The 18868-nt window shown below is 61.5% G+C and overlaps 1 protein-coding gene across 1 annotated transcript; it reads right to left on the minus strand.

Moving 5' to 3' along the window:
- Positions 1–9064: 9064 nt before the first annotated feature.
- Positions 9065–17466, minus strand: LOC135311075 (antigen WC1.1-like). Its single transcript, XM_064440226.1, has 14 exons — positions 17033–17466; positions 16083–16391; positions 15543–15857; positions 14500–14826; positions 14078–14392; positions 13443–13757; positions 12916–12978; positions 12518–12832; positions 12142–12177; positions 11724–11867; positions 10494–10589; positions 9972–10055; positions 9604–9756; positions 9065–9283 (listed from the first exon to the last, which is right to left on the minus strand). Exons 1-14 carry the CDS (start codon positions 17241–17243, stop codon positions 9099–9101), a joined length of 2868 nt encoding a protein of 955 aa, XP_064296296.1. The 5' UTR covers positions 17244–17466; the 3' UTR covers positions 9065–9098.
- Positions 17467–18868: the final 1402 nt, after the last annotated feature.

Consider the following 18868-nt stretch of genomic DNA (forward strand, 5'->3'; position numbering starts at 1 on the left):
GTGACTGTTTTAGAACAAAAGGGGGGTCGTTGGCTATCCCTTAGCAGAATGTTGAAATATCAAGTTGTTCTGTTAGAACAAGACCATGTGGAATCGAAGACTACTGCTATACTGAATCCTGCTATGTTTTTAACAACAGAAAACCTTACGGACAATTTCGAACACGATCGCTTGCTAACTATTGAACAAGTCTATTCCAGCAGACCAGGCCTGAGACACAAACCTCTGGGAAAATCCTGATCTGGAGTTGTTTACAGATGGAAGCAGCTCTGGGCGAGAAGAGAATGGCCGGATATGCTGTCGTTATCACCGCCGAGGGAATGGAGTCAGGGGCGCTGCCTGCGAACACCTCAGCACAGAAAGCAGTATTGGTAGCGTTGAAGCGAGCTCTGCGAACGGCAGAAGGACGAAGGATAAATATCTAGACTGATTCCAAACATGCATTTGGTGTGATCCACGATCATGGAGCTACTGGGAAGGAAAAAGGACTGCCATCAGCCCAAGAATCATTGATACAGCATAAAGAAGACATTCTCCAACTTCCGGAAGACGTGCAGAAACCAAAAGAAGTGGCGGTAAAGCGTTGCAAAGCTCATCGATTCGGCCAGACGGCTGTAAACATAAGCAAACGATTGACAGATAAAGCTGCAAAGAGGACTGCAGAGCAAGGTATCCTTGCACTAGTACCAGTAAAACAGATCGGAATTCCAAAGTTGAAACCGAGATTATTATAATAAATTGGATGAGCAATTAGCAGAACAATTGGAAGCATCACAAAACACAGAGATGGTAGGTAACACCAGAAAAACAAGTAATAATAATAACAACCCCACAAGTTATGACAGAACTTGCAAAAGAAAAGCATGAGCAAACACATTAGGGTGTAGATGCTACGGTTTTGAGTTTAAAAGCATCTGTAGCGTGTGTAGGCATGACAAGAACAGTTAAACCCATGGTAGCTAAGTGTCCAATCTGTCCTAGAAATAATCCCCTGAACCAAAGGAAACCACCTTTAGGAGTAACAAAACAAAAAATTCTCCCGGAAATTATTAGCAAATTAAGTTTTCTGAGTTACCCAGACAAAATAGATATAGCAGTATTTGTTAGTGCTGATGGACAAGTTTTCTAGTTGGCCAGAAGCTTTCTCGTGCTGCACCAACAAAGCTAGAGTAGTAGTTAAGATGTTGCTGAAAGAAATAATACCAAGATTTAGAGTGCCAACAGGAATGTCCTCTGGGAGAGGACCACATTTTTTTGCAGAGGTAGTTCAACAAATTAATAAAATTTTGGGTATAAAATGGAACCTGCATATGCCCTAGAGACCACAATCAAGTGAAAATTTTGAGAAGATGAACCAAACACTGAACTGACATAGTGGAATATTATTGATCTAGGATGGAAGTATTGAGAAAATGATTATTTCAAAACTTCCAAAGGGGGGAAATGTAACCAAAGCGATGAAATCAACCAACCAGAGACGGTGTTCCATTACGGGAACACGGAGCGTACGAATCAGCGCATCTGTCGATCTGCATTTTAGTCCCTAGGCGATCGTTAATGTCAGCAGAACAACAGACAACGTGCTTCTGTCAGAAACGGATGACAAAACGCGGTTTCGTGTAGCGCACTGAGAAAACTAGCCAAGACTGCCAAGATTAAGAGCCAAGAAGGTAAAAGGCAATTCTGGCAGGGGAGATCGCGACCACCGACTCACGGACCACCACCGAGCCTGCGCAGCGATTTACATACGGAACGAGCCAGTTTGTACCGATCAGTAGACAGGACGATAATGAATATGTATGAATACGTAAAATTTTGATCTACAAATTCTACGGGAAAGGTGTGTGAGGTACGCACGCCAGGAGGAGCGATCCCCCGTGCATCTGGCGCCGTGAATAAAGAACGCCTGCTCTTTAATACTAGATTGGTGTTGAATAGATATTTCCGATTTTACCGCGTTTTTCGGTAACACACGGAGTCAGACCAAGAGGGCCAGAGAAAGACACAATACCGACAGGCTACAGGACAGAGCAGGAGGAATGAAAAAATAAAAACGGAGCCAGAGCCAGGCAGAGAGAGGCGGAGAAAGAACAAGTAGCCACAGGCTACAGGACAGAGAGAGGGAGGCCTGAAAAGACGGGGAGGCAGGGAGCCACTCAGAGCGAGATGGAGAAAGAAGGGGCGGGGGGGGGGTGCAAAAAAAAAAAACTAAAAAAAATTTTGCAGCAGGTAAGGAAAGAGAGGGGGCCAGGGGAGAGACAGGGAGGGCCCAGGATGCACAAGAGAGGCAACGGGGCCCCAGTGGCCCAGGACTCACCGCGACTCTCGCTCTCAGCGCTGCTGGCACAATTTAGCCGTTCAGATGCTTCTTTCCCCTCCTCTCCGCCCTGCCTCTTCTGCAGCTCCAGACTCTAGGCCATCCTCCACCTGAAGAGAATACAAGGGTGTCTCACAGCTCTTACGAGATGAGGCTTCCTAGGCACGTAGCGTAGCCTAGCTCGCTCGTGCCGGAGCTGGGGGCAGGAGCACGGGGCAAGTGGGGCCAGGGGAGGCTGAGGGGGAGCTCTGGTGAGCTGGGGAGTCGGCTATCTTCTGCACCCTGGGCAGGGGGAAAAGGTCATCCTCCTCCTCCTCCTTTCCCTCTTCCCTTCTATCAGCTCCTGGGTAACTCCTGGGGCTGCCCTCACCCGCTCGCCTTTAGCATACCAGAAGCCTGCCTCGGCAGGTCGTTTGAAGCTTCCCATCCCACCAGCCCCAGTAGTGCAGGCACACAAGGAGACACCCCGGCACCCACCAAAGGGGCTCGCTCACCTCGCCGGCAGCCCTAGGCCTCACCCGACACAGGGAATCGTGTCCGACACACCACCACGCTGCAGCAGGAGCGGAGGAGGCCTTTCCTTACCAGGAAGCAGCAACGAGCACGGCGGCATCACCTCGCAGGCACCGCAGCATCGCAGGGCTGTCACCTGCGGAGAGAGCAATGGGGATCACAGGGACGCCACCGCGCGTGCGCGGCTCCCGGGCTCAGTACCCAACTCTGGTCGCTGGGCAGCAGCATTATCTGAATTACTCTTCTCGATTAATACCATCCAGAAACCGTAACTTGGCTGCATCCACAGAGCTTCTATTCCTCTGCACCTTTCCCCCTCGCAGCCCCGGCAGCACCGTTCATTGCCTCTGCACCAAACAGCAAAGCGTCTCGAGCATTTCAGTCCTTTCCTCTCGACTGCTTAAAAAAATCTGGTGCTTGCTACTGTCCATGCCACTGCCCCCCCCGCCCATGCCTGAGGGAGGAGAAGCAGCACAGCAAACCTGGGGAACAAGGTTGGGTCCCCCACCCCCGCAGAATAAGCCCCAGGAACTGCTTGTAGGCATGTGGCATCAGGGTTGTGATAGGGTTTTGTTTTGGTTTTCTTTTTTTTCCCCTGCCTTCTTTACATAATGTAATAATTGGGGTTGCTTTTCCAAACTACTGAGTTCTGTGGGGACTTTTTGTGCTTTTACCCTACAAAAAATGGTCATTTTCACTTTCGGTTTTGTGCATGAGAATGGTTGGTGGGTGCTTTTAGGTGGTTGTTCCTTCCCCACCACCACCCTTTTTTTCCTTTCCAGCTGCACAAATCCAGCTGGAGTTGGCTTTCCCAGAAGCCCCAAGTTGTTTTCTTTCCACCAGAATTCTTCCTGTATTTTCACCCCCCATTGCAGACCCAGAGTCGGGGGTTTGAGGTATTTTTGTGCCCAGGCAGCAGCTCCCAGGCTGCATAAGCAGCCCCACAGGGGGAAGTCCCCGTTTGAGGGAATCGGCCCCAAATTGGGATGGGAAAGTGAAGACAAGGGAAAAAAAAACCTGAATAACCTGAAAAAGAACACCTACTCCAGCCCACCAAGCACCGGTCACCTTGCCTGACTCACCTCCAGGGCCCAGATCACACTCGGCTCATCGCTTAGCGCCCTCGGATCACAAAAAAAGAGTAAAACCCATAATGGAGCCCTATAGCCATCAGTCACATCTTCCCTCCAGTACTACACACAGACTCACCTTCTTCCAGCGCTCCCCTGGGCTCTCCTCCGTTGCCCTGCACGACTCATCCATCTGCACCTGGAAAAACAGTGTTACTGAACAAGTCACCTGGAGGCACAGCAACAGCTTAACCATTCCACAGCTCTTGCGCCCCCGTAGGAATACCATCTAGAGCCCAACTACAGCCTGCCGTTAAAGGAAATGCGTTAAATCAAACGTTAATCCCACATACAAGCTTGAACAGCTTTGAGATGCAATCTGCTCAACTAGCACTCTAGGTGCTTGCTGGGCAGCTATGGTCATCCCCTCAGCACCCACAAGACGCTACAGAAATCACTGTCCCTGTCCGCTGCCAATGCCTACTCGCTCCACCGAGGGTGTATGGGCTTTGCCAAAGCAGTCTATGTATATTAGCATTAACCATACGCTCTTATAGCTACTCTTTCCCTAACTCTAACATCGCTACACCCCCATCTGGAGCACCTCCCACACAGACATGCAGAGATCAATGGTGCAAACAAACTACAGATCTTGTGACCCAGACACGTAAGAAAACTCTCCCCAAGAAAACTGACTCCTGGAGATGCCATCAGGTGAGACAATTGATGGGGCCGTGAAGAAGAATCTACAGCATCCTCAGAGAAGTTGCACATAATCGCCTGTGAGGAAACAGCAACTCCGAAACTGGCAAGACAGACAGATGCACAACAAGCCAGGCTTAAAGACCTGAGAATGTTAAGATGCAGGGAACAGGTTCCAGAAAGGGCTCCGGGTAATCAGACTGCTCTTCAGCAGCAGCACTGAGGCTGCCTTAATCACCACCACAGAAAGATGACCATCTGTAAGGTTCTAGTATTAGAGACACACAAGACAGATCTGCGCATTAGACAAATAACGCGGGCAAGGAAGCTCCCAGCATTATACTGATGAGCCAAGGCTCGCAAGACCCTCAAATATTGCTACCGATGTGCCCGACAGACAGATCGAACAATAGAGATATCGAGACCTGAGTAAGGTATGGCAAGAGACACAGAAGACAAACTGCAAAACCACACGGTAACACAGACTAAGCCTGAGACCACCCTGGCCAGCAGACACACATGTGTTGCAGAGAGGACCCCACAACCTCTCTCAGCCCTAATGTCTCTCATCTCTGATCAGTCTGATTTGACAACCCCTGCCTGCCCCCCCTGCGCTTCCCGCAACCGACCGGCCACCTGCACAAAGACCGCATCGGCCCCTCAGCTTCGCTTCCAAATCCGGGGGCTCAAAAGCCATCCTTTAAAAAGGCCACACAGGCTACGTAGGATGGGGCTGCGGTCACACGGACACTCTTCATCTCCAAACGTGCGGTGCCATCACTCAGCGTCGCACCACTCAACGCCGGCCACTTCCGCAACGACAGCCTCCTCGGAAGCGCCGTGAACTTCCGCTCGCCCACGCTCTAATGAGGCTGGATGTCGTGGCCGCCGCCACCTACGGCGCCTGGAGAACCAGAGAGACAAGGTGACCGCTGCGCCCGACATCCCACCTGCTCTCCTGAGAAACGCTAAGGCTCCACACCCAGACACAGGCAACATACCCTAACCCCAACCACAGCATCTCACTGACAGGCCTACTGAGAGACCAAGTCAACACCTGAAAAAGTAAACAACAGAACTAGTGAAAAACCCCAAGGTTCCAGCTTCAGTAAAGACAGGAATTGCAGCACAATAAAATACATTTACACGGAAAAAAAAACCAGCAAAGCAAAAACCAAACCCCAAACAGAACACCATACCACTAAACCGCCTCACCGCCCCCTCAGCGCCCAAAACAGCATCCCGGGAGAAAAAAAGCAAAGCAGGCCACAAGGGACCTTTCTAGTACAGCTGCTGCCAAAGAGCGCCAAGCTCTGGAAGCCTTACCTCAGGCAACGCCTCCGCTTCTCTAAGCGCCAGAGCACGCCTGCCCGGGGGGCTGAGACAGCCCCAGAGCTGCGACCGCCCGAGGGAACACGGGAGCCCCGGCTGGGGCTCGTCGACCCCAGCCCCACGCCGCCCTCCCCACAGCGCCCCAGGCAAGGGTCGGGTGGACCCCGGGGGGTTTGACGGCAGCCAGAAGAGCAGCCGTGAGCCCTGTCACCGGCCCGCGGGTCGCGGCACGGAAGGGCGCGGGGCGGGGGCAGCAGGGCGCGGGTGCCAGTGGGGCAGCGCCTGTCGCCGAGGGGGCAGCCGGGGCGCCCGGCCTTGCTCTTCTAACTGTGCCGTCTGCTTGTGTCCCCCTCGCCGCGCGATTGTCACCTTTCAGCTCTTCCGTCAGCGCCAGCGCTTTTCAAAATGGCTTTCCCTTTACATTTATCATTTAATAAATGTACTGAATATATTTTTATATATATTCACTATGTTTTTATATTGTGTTTCTTATATTTCATTTATAATAGTATATAAAGATATATTCATGTATTATATTTTATTATTATATTTGTTGAATTTTTAATATAAACATGTAAAAATATATACTAATATATTTAATAAAATTGCCATTTTAGATTCATGGTCCCATTTTTTACTCTTTTCCTTTAATTCCCTAATCCTGCCCCTTTTAAAATCTTCTTTCTGTGTGCCTTTTTCCCATTCCCTCTCTGTATGTTTTAATTCTATCTTCTCTTTCCTTACTGCCATTGCTTTTTAAATTTCCTGCCTACGTCTGTGTTGCGATTCAGTTACTATTTGTTAGTTCATTCCTCTCTTAACCTCTTGGCTTTTAAATTTTTCTACTTTTCTCTCCTCTGCTGTCACTATTTTTTTTTCCCTTAGGGATCTCACTTTTTACATTTTCTTTCTACCTCTCCTTTACGTTGCTGTCCCCGCATTTAAGAAGTGGCAGGGATTAGGGAAATAAAGAGAAAACCTTACAAAATAGGGACAGCAAAATAAAATTTAACACGCACGGGTGCTAATAAAGACAAGATAACTATAAAACACGACGACATCACAGGGAACGGACGCCCCCCGCCCTGCCCCACCCCGCGGCAGCCGCCCGTGCCCGGCCTGCCCGGTCACCCTCCCCACGGTCACGCTTGTACCAGGCCCACAGGCACCTCGGCACGCCCGGCGGCAGGGGGTCTCCCCCAGACCTGGAGCCCCCCCGGCCCTGGAGGCAGGGAGGGGCCAGGCCCCCCTGCTCAGGCTCGGCAGAGCTTCTCCGGGGACCCCCCCCGAGGAGCCCGGCACGGGCGGCGCTGGGTCAGGGGCTGCTGGGGCAGGGCTGGGGTAGCTCAGCCGGGAGAGGGTTAGACCGAAGATCTAGAGGTCCCTGCTTCAGCCCCGGCCTTCAGCGATGGCTTCCTCCCTCGGGTTTTTGCAGAGCCCGCCTGGTGCCTTCCAGCCTGCCCCAGCCCTGCTTCGCCCCTTGCCAGAGCATCACCCCCGCTCTGTGCCTGCAGATCTGCCCCTCGGAAGGAGCCTTCCCCCAGCCCCACGCGTCCCCAGCCCTGCTTCGCCCCTTGCCAGAGCATCACCCCCGCTCTGTGCCTGCAGATCTGCCCCTCGGAAGGAGCCTTCCCCCAGCCCCACGCGTCCCCAGCCCTGCTTCGCCCCTTGCCAGAGCATCACCCCCGCTCTGTGCCTGCAGATCTGCCCCTCGGAAGGAGCCTTCCCCCAGCCCCACGCGTCCCCAGCCCTGCTTCGCCCCTTGCCAGAGCATCACCCCGGCTCTGTGCCTGCAGATCTGCCCCTCGGAAGGAGCCTTCCCCCAGCCCCACGCGTCCCCAGCCCTGCTTCGCCCCTTGCCAGAGCATCACCCCCGCTCTGTGCCTGCAGATCTGCCCCTCGGAAGGAGCCTTCCCCCAGCCCCACGCGTCCCCAGCCTCCCTCTGGGCAGGACTCGCCCTCCAGGGCTCCTCCGGGGTGGGCTCCAGCTGCCCCTCCTTCCCTGCTGCGCTGGGCGCGGGACGTCTCCTGTGCAGGACCTGCGCAGAGACCCCGTCTGTCCCCGCTGTCGCTCCCGCTGGCGCACACGCTGCTCCCCTCCTCACCTCCTTTGCCTGGTGCTCGGTTCCCAGACCGGAGGCCACCGTCCCCCCGCTCCCAGGGGGAGGCAAGCCCCGGCGATGAGGCCTGAACGGGAACACCCTCCCTCCGGAGGGCTGTCGCAGCGAGACCTCGGACGCGCCAAGGGCAGCCGGCGAAGCCGTGCGAGGATCACCCGCTGTAGCGCGGGGGCGTCAGTGCTGCGCACCCACACGCCGTCCCGAGCGGCGCCTCTTGGCCCCCTCTGCCCCCCTGCTGCAATGGCGGGCGCAACACGTGTGCTCCTCCCCGGCATCAGCCCCGTGGGGGTGGAAGCCTGCCCTTCACCCACCTCCAGGGATGCTGGCGGGAAGGGGGCTGCAGGGGGAGGGGGGTGTGAGGTTTCTGCCCCCATGCCCCCCCTCCGTACACCCTGGGGTGCCATCAGAGCCCGCGGGCCCCCCAGCCCAGGGAGGGCACTTCCCTCGCCCTCTTGCTCTGCTCCTGCTGCGGAGTGGGGGACGATGTGGCACAGAGGGCTGGAGCCCTGGGTGGCAGAGGAGGCTCAGGGCCTTCCTCCTCCCCATCAGCCCCAGTGTGGGTCAGAGTGTGGGACCAGTGCCCGCAGCAGAGCCTCCTCCTGCCCCATTTCCCTCCAGGGACGGTGAGGGGGCAGCGCTGTGCGGTGCGGCCCTGTGCCAGGATCAGGCCCCCGCGGAGGGGTAGCACTGACCTCCCCCATCTCAGGGGGATTCAAGTGCTGCTTTCTGCAGAGGCTCCCTGGGCACCCAGGAGACAACAGGAACATGCCCCAGGGGCCATGGGCTCTCACAGCCTGACCCTGAGCCCACCATCCCTGAGCCGTGCCCCTTCCCCGCCACCATGTCTTTGTGCTCTGCTCCCCCCAGTCGGCCTCGGGGGGACACCCCGAGACCTGGGCAGGCAAGTGCCAGCCCTGGCTCAAACCCCCAAAGGTTTTTAATAAGAACAAATCCCGAGGCCCAGCCTAAAAACGAGAATAAAGCCCGAGGAAAGGCCCAGCGGTCTCTGCTGCCTGTGGGAAAAGGGAGAGGGCTCCCCGGTGCTCACGGCTCTGCCAGCTGCACAGTCCTCTCCTCCCTCCAGGCTGCACCCAGCTCGACGGCAGGGACGGGCTCTCCTGCCCCGGGGCTCAGGGACTGCTCTGCGCCGAGCTCCGGGGACGCGGCCTTCGTGTCCTCGGGGGGATGTGCCAGAGGCACCTCTTCAGCATCGTCATAGCCCGTGCTCTCTGCGGACAGGGACCAGGCGTCCCCTTAGCTCCAGGGGCCCAGCCCTTCTCTGCGAGTGCAGGTTTGCCCCTGCAAGCAGCAAGGCAGGCCCTTGCGTGTTCGCCCCGTGGGGTGCCCCTCCTGCCCCGTACATCACCTCCCTCCTGTCTCCTCACCGCTCCCGAGGTGTTCGGCTCCCCCTCCCATCCCCAGACCCCAGGGGAAACTCCTGCGGCCAGTTCCCCCATCCCAGGAAGCCGGGCTCTCCCAGTACAGCAGCGATTCGTCCAGCACCAGGGATGGCACCCCAGGAACCGGCAGCGCTATCCTTCCCCCTCACCTCCAGGTGCATCCCCGGGCCCCGCTCCCTCCTCTGGCGCCCTGGGCAGTTCCCAGTCTCCCTGCCCAGGGGCACGATCCTCCCCAGGGTCGGAAACCTCCCCGGCATCGTCATAGCCGTCTGCTGGGTCACCTCCGGGCGGGACAGGGACACCTGAAACGCGAGGGCAGTTGGTGGCTGTGGGAAGATACATCCTGCAGGGCAGAGGATGGGGGACGCGCAGGGACACGGGGCTCAGACACTGGCGATGGCAGCACCGCAGGAGACTCCCCCGTGTCCTCCCCAACTCTGACGGTGAGGCCCAGGGAGGCTGCTGTCCATCATATGCCTGCAGGCACAGGAGATCAACCCCTTCCTGCCCGCCTTACCCGGCGCTGGACGCGGACCACCCTCCTCCTCGCTGTCCCCGGCGTGGGGCCGCAGCTCTGTCAGGGACCCCCCTGGATAGGAGCCTGGCGAGAGGCGCAGCGGGTGTTACGGGCGAGCGCTCTGCGGGCCCAGCCTGCGGTCAGTGCTGCTGGGGACGGGGCACCCGCGGAACCGGGGCTGACTGGGGGAGGGCTCAGGACGCCCCCCGCGCCCCTGGCACCAACCCTGTCTCAAAGGGGCTCCCAGAGCTGCCTGGGGCCAGCCCCGTCCCTCATCCCCCAGGTGTCACAGAGGGGCATGGGGGCGGGCAGAGAGGGGCTATCCCCAGCTGCGATGGGCAGAGCTGGTGGGGAGGAGGCACCTCTCCGTCCCCTCTCCCAGGCCCAGGACCTGGCTGCCCTCCCCTCAGACCCCACAGCACTGCAGGGACCACGGGCCGGGGGCTGCAGTGGGTCAGCCCTGGGTGGAGGCCAGGGGAAAGAGCCCTGCAGATGTGCCCCCCATGAGGGACCCACACCCACCTTTGCCGCTGAACCTCGGCTGCTTCTCCCATGCCTGGCTGTAACCGATCTCCTCGTACACAGCATCAGGGAAGGGCTCCCAAGCGCTCTCAGAGCCTGCAGGCAGACACAGAACTGCCTCAGGAATCACAGAATCGATCGCAGAACGGTTTGGGCTAGAAGGGACCTCTAAAGGTCTAGTCCAACCCCCCCCGCAATGAGCAGGGACATCCTCAACTTGCTCAGGTTGCTCAGAGCCCCCTCCAACCCGACTGTGAGCACGTCCAGTGACGGGGCACCCACAGCTTCTCGGGGCAACCTCTTCCAATGTTTCGCCACCTTCGCTGTAAAGGTTTCCTTCCTAATACCTTGTCTAAATCCAACCTCTTTTAGTTTAAAACCCTTGTCCTATCACAAAAGTCCCTGCTAAAGAGTTTGTCCCCATCTTTCTTTTAAGCCCCCTTTAGGCACTGAAAAGCCACGAGAAGGTCTCCGCGGAGCCTTCTCTTCTCCAGGCCGAACAGCCCCGACTCTCTCAGCCCTGTCCTCATAGGAGAGCTGTGCCACCCCTCGGATCATTTCCATGGCCCTGCTCTGGGCCTGCTCTAACAGGTCCACGTGCGTCCTTCTGGTACCGTGGACCCCAGAGCTGGAGGCGGCGCTGCAGGGGGGTCTCACCAGAGCGGAGCAGAGGGGCAGAACCCCCTCCCTCGCCCTGCTGGCCCCGCTGCTTCTGATGCAGCCCCGGATAGGGCTGGCCTTCTGGGCTGCGAGCGCACATTGTCAGCTCGCGTCCAGCTTCCCACCCTCCGGCACCCCCACGTCCCTCTCCACAGGGCTGCTCTCAATCCCTGCACCCCCCAGCCTCTGCTGATACCGGGGGTTGCCCCGACCCAGGTGCAGGACCTGGCACTTGGCCTTGTTGAACCCCATGAGGTTCACCCGAGCCCACTTCTCAGGCCTATCCAGGTCCCTCTGAAGGGCATCCCGTCCCCCAGGTGTGTCCGCCGCACCACTCAGCTTGGCCTCCTCTGTGACTATTTCTCTCCTCGCCCCATCCCTAACCCCCCGGGCCTGGGGTCTCTCTGCCCCTCGCTGCTGGTGGCCGTGGCCGGGCAGTCAGCGGGTCAGCACAAGGGAATGCAGGCAGCACGCGCTCTTCTCCCCCCAGCCCTGCCTGTACCAGTCCCCAGAGCACCCTTGGCCCTGCCGGGAGGCTTCTTCCCCCGGGACCGCGGGGGCAGGACCCACCTCCGCGCCCAGCCCTGGCGCTTCGCGCCTGCCCGGCCAGGAGGGCCAGGAGCACGCACAGAAGGGCTCCCAGGATGATGCAGATGATGATGGGTAATGAGATCCTGCTGCTGCTGCTGCTGGTCGGAGGGCCCCGGGTGGGATCTGCTGGGCAGGAACACAGAAAGGGCAGCACCAGGCCTGGGAGAGGTGTGGGGCTGGGACACCCCAGCCCTGGTCCCCATTACACCAGGGGTCGGGGACCCCAGGGAGTGAGTGATGGGGAAGCTCCCACCCTGCGGGGTAAACGACACCCTCCACCGTGACCCCGCTGCCTCCTCCTGGGAGTTTCACACCCCGACAAGGAGCCCCTTCCCCCCAGCTGTGGGTCACAGCCCGGCCTCAGGAGGACCCTGCGCTGGCAGGGAGGACAGGTTACCTGCTCGGGGGGTTGGTGCTGTCGTGCTGGGTGGTGCTGCAGAGGAAGAGGAGGAGAGCTGGGCTGAGCAGATGGGCATGCAGCCACCAGGGACCCTCCTCCGACACGCCACGTTCGTGTGCGCACACGTGCGTGCAAACCCCCCCGGCACATCCCACCCAGACCGCCCCTCCCGCTGGGCTGCTCGGGGCGGCTGGGGCAGCGCCCAGGGCCTTGCGCTGGGTATCGGGCAGGATGGCGCAGGCAGCCCAGGAGATGCCCCTGGGGGCTGCAGAGCCCTGGGGGCGGAGGCTGGAGACATCCAGCCCCGCAGAGGCAGCTTCCCACGCGGCACCAGGCTCCCACGCTCTGCAGGGGTCTCAGCCCCTCCGCTCACCTGAGCAGTTCACGGCAGCGCCCTCCTCGTGCTGGCAGGCACCGCTGTCCCCAGGCCGGGCAGAGCAGTGCTGCAGAGACAGCTCTGTCCCCCGGCAATCCACCTTCTCCAGCCAGACGGGGCCTGTCCCCTTCCCAAAGGCAGCGTTGTCCAGGGGATACACGGCGGAGCCGCAGCCCAGCTGCCTGCACGCCACCTCGGCCTCCTGCTTGGCCCAGGAGTTGTCGCACACCCTCCGCCAGGAGCCGTCGTGCCAGATCTCCACTCTGCCCGAGCACCCGTCCGCTCCTCCCACGGCACGAATCTTCTCCCTGTCTGGAGAAGGCCGGGAGCTCCCAGGGCACCGGGAAGCAGGCAGAGCCCTGCCAGGCGAGAGGGGCGTGCAGAGGAGCAGCTACCTGTGCAGGTGGTGGCGTTGGGGCACTCGGACCCGGGGGCCGGGGGTGTTTCTGGCCGTCTCCCTGCAGAAGGAAATGCTCTGGTGAGGGGGCTGCTGCAAGGGGGTCGCGCAGCAGAGCGTGGGGCTGAGCTCGCCTCGCGCCTCCCCATGCAACCTCGCTGACGGCAGCAGCTGAGCCCCGGTCCTCCAGGGGACACGCACGGCAACGTGGGGGACCCCGACTGCTCAGCCCCAAAGGGGCCCTGGCTCACAGAGCAGCAGGAGGGTGTCCATGGCAGGGCTGCTGCTCGGAGCCGCGGCTGGTCTGCTCTGAGACCTTGCCTGGAGACACCTCTGCCTCCCTTGGGAGCTGCCGAGAGCCCAGCTGGCAACCGCTGGGGCACGCCTGGGGCCCGTTTGTGTCCCCAGAAGCAGCAGGCTCTGGCACAGAAAGGAGAAGCCCCCGTGGGCTGTCTCTGCCTTTGACGCTGCCCAGCAGGGAGCAGGAGCTGGGGGAGCACTGCTGCCCAGGTAGCTCACAATTACCATTGCAGGTGATGTGGGTCTTCTCCTGCAGGGTATCGCAGGACTCCGGGTTCCAGGGAGCGGAGGGGCACTGCCAGAAGGAGCTGTTTTTCTCCCCACACTGCACACGATCCAGCCAGGCGGTGCCAGACAGCTTGCCGGAGGGCAGTTGTGTATCCAGCGTCCCTTCGTCCCCACAGCCCAGCTCCTTGCACGCCAGCGACGCCGTTCGGAGAGTCATCGAGTTGGAGCAAACGCTCCCCCACGTCCCGTTATAATAGACTTGCAGGTACCCGGAGCAGTCGTTGCCGCGCTCCAGCCTCAGGGACGTGAACTCTGAGAGGAAAGGCCCCGAAGGGAGCAGGCTGGTGCGGGGCTGCGGGAGCGGGGATGCCCCTGCGCCCGCCCGGCCCTCAGCCGGGCAAAGGCACGGCCAGCAAGTCCCCCTCGCACCCACGTGGGGGGACAAGTCCCCGACGAGCAGGCGCCCTGCCCTCCCCGCTAACCCCCCGGGGACAGCCGAGCTCCCCAGGGAACCCCGGTGGCGCTGAGGGGACCCGCGCCGGGGCGGCCCCCGGGACAGCCTCAGGCAGGGGCTCTGCCCTCGTCCCGGCCTCCCCGGGCACCGGGCTCACGCCACAGCTCCCAGCACAGACCTGAGCAGACGACTCCTGCATCCTCCTTGTGCGCGCAGTCGTGCTGCCCCCAGGGCTGTGCCGGGCAGTCCCAGAGAGCACCTTCGGCCCCGGAGCAGTTCACACCGTCCAGCCAGATGCGACCGGAGCCTTTGCCGAAACGAGCAGCGACGGCCGCCTCCAGCGCCCGTCCGCAGCCCAGCTGGCGGCAAACGACGGCGGCGTCAGGCAGGCCCCAGCCGTCATCGCAGATGGTCCCCCAGCTGCCCTGGCGGTAGAGCTCCACTCTCCCGGCGCAGCGCCCGGAGCCGTTCACCAGCCGGACCTGCCGGCTCCCTGCAGCGGGAAGAAACCCCTGCTGCTCTCGGGGGCTGGTGCCCACCGGCCCAGAGCCTGGAAGGGCCCTGGGAGAGCCTGGAGCCTGGAAGCGCAGCACCACTCACCCTCACAAGTGACCCCCACGTCCTCTGCGATCCCTGCCGCCAGGGCGTTCTCAGGCACGGAGGCGTTGCAGAGGGTCAGCCCGGCCTCGTGCCCCGCGCACCGGACCCCTCGCAGCCCCACGGGACCCGTCCCTCTCTGAGGCTTCGGGGGGTTGTAGGCCGTCTCTGCCCCCCCGCACCGCAGCTGCCGGCACACCACGCGGGCCTCCGCCAGGTCCCACTGGTCATCCAGGACTCTGCCCCACGTCCCGCCCTGGAAGATCTCCACTCGCCCGTCGCACCGGCTCTCCCCACCCACCAGCCGCAGGGACGTGGCGTTGGCTGGACCTGGGGGGAGCAGCCGTGCCCAGCCCTCAGCGACACCGGGCAGCCCAGAAACCGGGGGCGCCTGCCCAGGCTCCGGAGCCCTCACAACACCCGGAGCCCACCCGCCTGCCCCCAGCCCTCTGCAGTGAGCTCCAGGAGCACGTTCCCACAGCCGTGGCTCCCAGTCCCCGAGCAAGATGCTCTCTTTGCTCTTGGTGGGGCAGAGCCGCCCAACACATCCCTGCTGAGGGGGAAGAGTGCGGGGGCCTTTCGGATCAAACAGGAGATGTTTGGGACTTGTGCCGGCCAGCAGCCGGGGCAAAGCCCAGCCCCACGCCGCAGTTCACACCCCAGGTCTGCTGCTGCTGCTGCTGCGGGCACCTGGACAGCCCCTGCAGGTGTGGGACTGGGCTCTGTGGGGCTCTGCGGGGCTGGGGCAGGGCTGTCTGCAGCCAGAGGGATGGAGCTGAGCCCCACCGCCCTCTCCGTGGCCTGTCCCGCGCCACGAGAGCGGGGGAGCCCAGGCCTGGCCGTGGCCCCTCACCCGGTTCGGTGCTCCGCTCTCCCACATCAGAGCCGCCATTCTGAGCGGGCAGAGCTCACCAGAGCTCCTGGTGAGGCCGGGGTTTCTCCGGGGATAAATTCGCCCTGGAGCTGCCATGGGGTTCCCTGCTTTGGGTGGCCACGTCGCACCCAAGGGGCAAACGGAGTTAGCGCAGCGTTTTCCCAGCTCTCACCTGAGCAAATGACAGCAGCGTCGTTCTCCTGGGCGCACGGAGAGGCCCCCAGGGCCGTCACTGGGCACAGTCCCAGGTGGGCTTCAGTCCCATCGCAGTGGAATGAGTCTCTCCAGACGGGGCCGGTGCCTCTCCCAAAATGCCCTCCCCTGGGAACGGACTCAGCAAACCCGCAGCCGAGGTGACGACAGAGAACGTGGGCGTCCGGGGGGTCCCAGTGGGAGGCACAGAGGGTGCCCCAGGTCCCCAGCACCTGGACCTCCACCCTCCCGTCACAAGGTGTGCTGCCGTTCACCAGCCTGAACTCCGAGTACTCTGGGGACAGAGGGAGATGAGGGAGGGTGGACTGGTGCTCTTGCTCCCTCCACAGCCGGAGGAGGGACCAGAGCGACAGCCTTCCTTTCCCCTGCTCCTGCAGCCTTCCAGGGCTGCCGCCAGCCACGTCACCCCTGCTGTCACCACACCCAGCACGGCGCAGTCCCTGTCCTGCTCCCCCGCCCCAGCTCACACTCAGCGTTCAACACCCCTCCGAGTCCTTACGTGTGCAGGTGACGCCGGCAGCGTTAGCGTGGGTGCAAGGCTGGTCCCGGGGGGATCCCATGGGGCAGAAGGCGAGAGAGGCTTCACTCCCCACACACTGCAGCTCTCTGCCCCAGATGGGACCATCCCCTTCTCCAAAGGGAGATGCCCCAGGGACAGGCAGGGGTGCGCCGCACCGCAGCTCCCCGCAGACCACGGCGGCGGCTTGGGGACCAAAGTCTGAGTCACAGACAGTTTTCCACTGGTTCCCATCACGGATCTCCACTCGTCCTGAGCAGGGGCTGTCCCCTCCGACCAGCCGGACAAATCCTGGAGCAACCAAAGACCCCCATGGGTTCCCAGAGCCCTCCGGCAGTTACCTGACCCCATCTCCCAGCATCTCCAAGGTGGTTACAAGTGAGGAGTCCCACGACCCTCCCAGCCGCTCCCAGTGGGTGCGGATGGCCTTGGGACACCCTGCTCTTCTTCCCAAGCCCAGTGCTCCTCCCCTCAGAGCTGCTCCTCTGCTCCGGGGGGCCCGTGTCTGCCAGGGAACACGACCCAGCAGTCCCCGGCCACCTTGGGCCCTTCCCTGGGGCTCTGGCGCCCACGTGAGCTGCTCTCAGTGCCGCTGCCGTGGGGCAGCCAGGGTCTCCGTGCTGCCAGGCAGCTCCTGTGTGAGCGGAGGCACAAAGCTGGGAACCAACAGAGCCTGCGGGGCAGGGTGGGCCTCCATCTCCCAGCCCCTGGCACCCACGGAGGGTGGGCCGAGCCACACCTGGCAGGGCTCAGGCGGTGGCAGGTTCCCTCCGGGCTTTGCTCGGGAACCGGGGGAACCAGCAATGAACGTCCCAGCTCAGTGCGACCGGCCACACCAGGCCCTTCTCCAGCACCCCCTTGTTCCCCTGAGGGCTCCGCAGGCCCCTTCCCCCACCCCAACCACGAAGGTGAGGAACGGGCTGGCCCCTGACCTGTACATCTCGCTCCAGCATCCTCAGCGTGAACACAGTACTGTCGATACTGTTCATCATCTGAGCAGTCGGACAGAGCAGACTCGGTGCCACGACACTGAACAGCAGCCATCCAAATGGGGTCAGATCCGGGCCCAAAGTATCCGTACTGAGGAGCTTCAAGAGCAGACCCACAGCCCAGCTGCTTACAGACCACTGCAGCATCATCCATGTCCCAGGAGATACCACACACGGTCCCCCACTGGCCCTGGCGTTTCACCTCCACTCTTCCAGCACAGCGCGAGGGACCATCCTGCAGCCTCACCTCCTCGGCCCCTTCAAACACCCACACGGGAACGGTCAGGAGCGTGCCGAGCCCCAGACTGCAGGTCTGGGGGTCCCCCTTGCCCAGACGGCTGGGTGGGATCCCTCCCCCTCCCACGCTGTCCCCGGGTGGGGTGGGGGGATCCCTTTTCTCCCCACAGGCTGCAGAGGGCTGGGGGTGCCCAACAGCAGACCTGCTGGGCCATTCGCCGACCCACAGCCTGCGGTGCTTCCTCCCACCCCAATGGCCCCCTGCCCATGCCCGCCCGCGCACCGTGCCTGGCCCCGTCAGGGCACCGTCTCCTCGCCAGCCCGGAACCCCTGTACAGCCCCGGGCCCCCCCTCCATCTCCCACCCAGAGAGGCACGGGGAGAGGCACAAGTTCAAGCGACTTAGGCAGCTTCGGCCCCTCATCTCAGAGGTACCTGCAAAGAACCCCCATTCCCAGAGGGGTCCCGATGGCCCTGTCGGTGGGACAAGGAAGCCGGCACCTACCCCTGCACAGCTGCACCCACAGGACCAGCCACAGCACCCGAGGAGACACGAGTCCCTCTGTGCCCATCCTGAGCCTCCTGCCCTGCTGGCACAGCCCTGCTGCACCCCGCTCCCTGAGGCTGCTGGGGGCTCACGGGGACGAAGGCAATGAGGGGGTGATATATCTCTGCAGGTGCCGGCCCCCGGCGGGAGGAGCCAGTCGAAGCAGCAGCACCTTTTTAGACATTATCAGGAGCCGTCTGCCCTCCGACACAGCCCAGCCCTCCAATGAACTTCTCCAGCGCCGTTCATCACCATATATGAGGGACATACGTGTCCCGCTGCGGGTGTCATTGGTGGCTGCGGCAGGGGATCGTCACGGGACAAGCGGGGTGTGGGGGGGGGAAGGGTCTGCCCCCCCCCTTGCACCCTGCTGTGGGGGCTGGGGGCACGGAGCATCTTCCGCGGCGGGCTCATCCCAGAGCCCAAGAGGCGAGTGTCCAGCTGCCCCCGAGCCGTGGGAAGCGCGGAGCCGGGACTGCATCGGGGCCTGTGTCGGGGTGGGAAGGGAACAGCCCCTGCTGCAGACCCCGCTGTGCTGGGGGCAGCAGCTGGGGAAAGGCCTCGGCCAGGGCGAGAGCTCAGTCCCAGGAGGGCTGGCTCGGCCACCGCTCCCTGGGGACCCCCGCGGCGGGTCCCTCACGGGAGCTGGAGCTGGGGTCGTGTCCCTGCCCTGGCAGCAGACGTGCAGCCCAGGGGCTCAGACGTGCCCCTGGCTCAGCCTGTCACCCAAGGGCCGTTATTCCCCGCGGACGGATCGGGAGCTGGAGCCTGCAGGTGCACAAACCACAGCCCACGTGGCCCCGCAGCGCTCGCCGTGCTCCCCCCACAGCACCCGGGCAGGATGTCTGTGGTTTCCCCGGGCGCCGTGCCCAGACACATCCCTGCGGTGCCCCCGAGCCACCCCCCACCCCGACCGCTCCAGCCGGGGCTGCTCCTTCGGCCTCGCAGCCCCCGTGCCCCGGGGTGCCCCTCTGACGCCGCTCTGCGCCGCGCCCC

Source organism: Phalacrocorax carbo, unplaced genomic scaffold, assembly GCF_963921805.1.
Source record: "Phalacrocorax carbo unplaced genomic scaffold, bPhaCar2.1 SCAFFOLD_56, whole genome shotgun sequence".
In the NCBI taxonomy this organism is placed as follows: domain Eukaryota; kingdom Metazoa; phylum Chordata; class Aves; order Suliformes; family Phalacrocoracidae; genus Phalacrocorax; species Phalacrocorax carbo.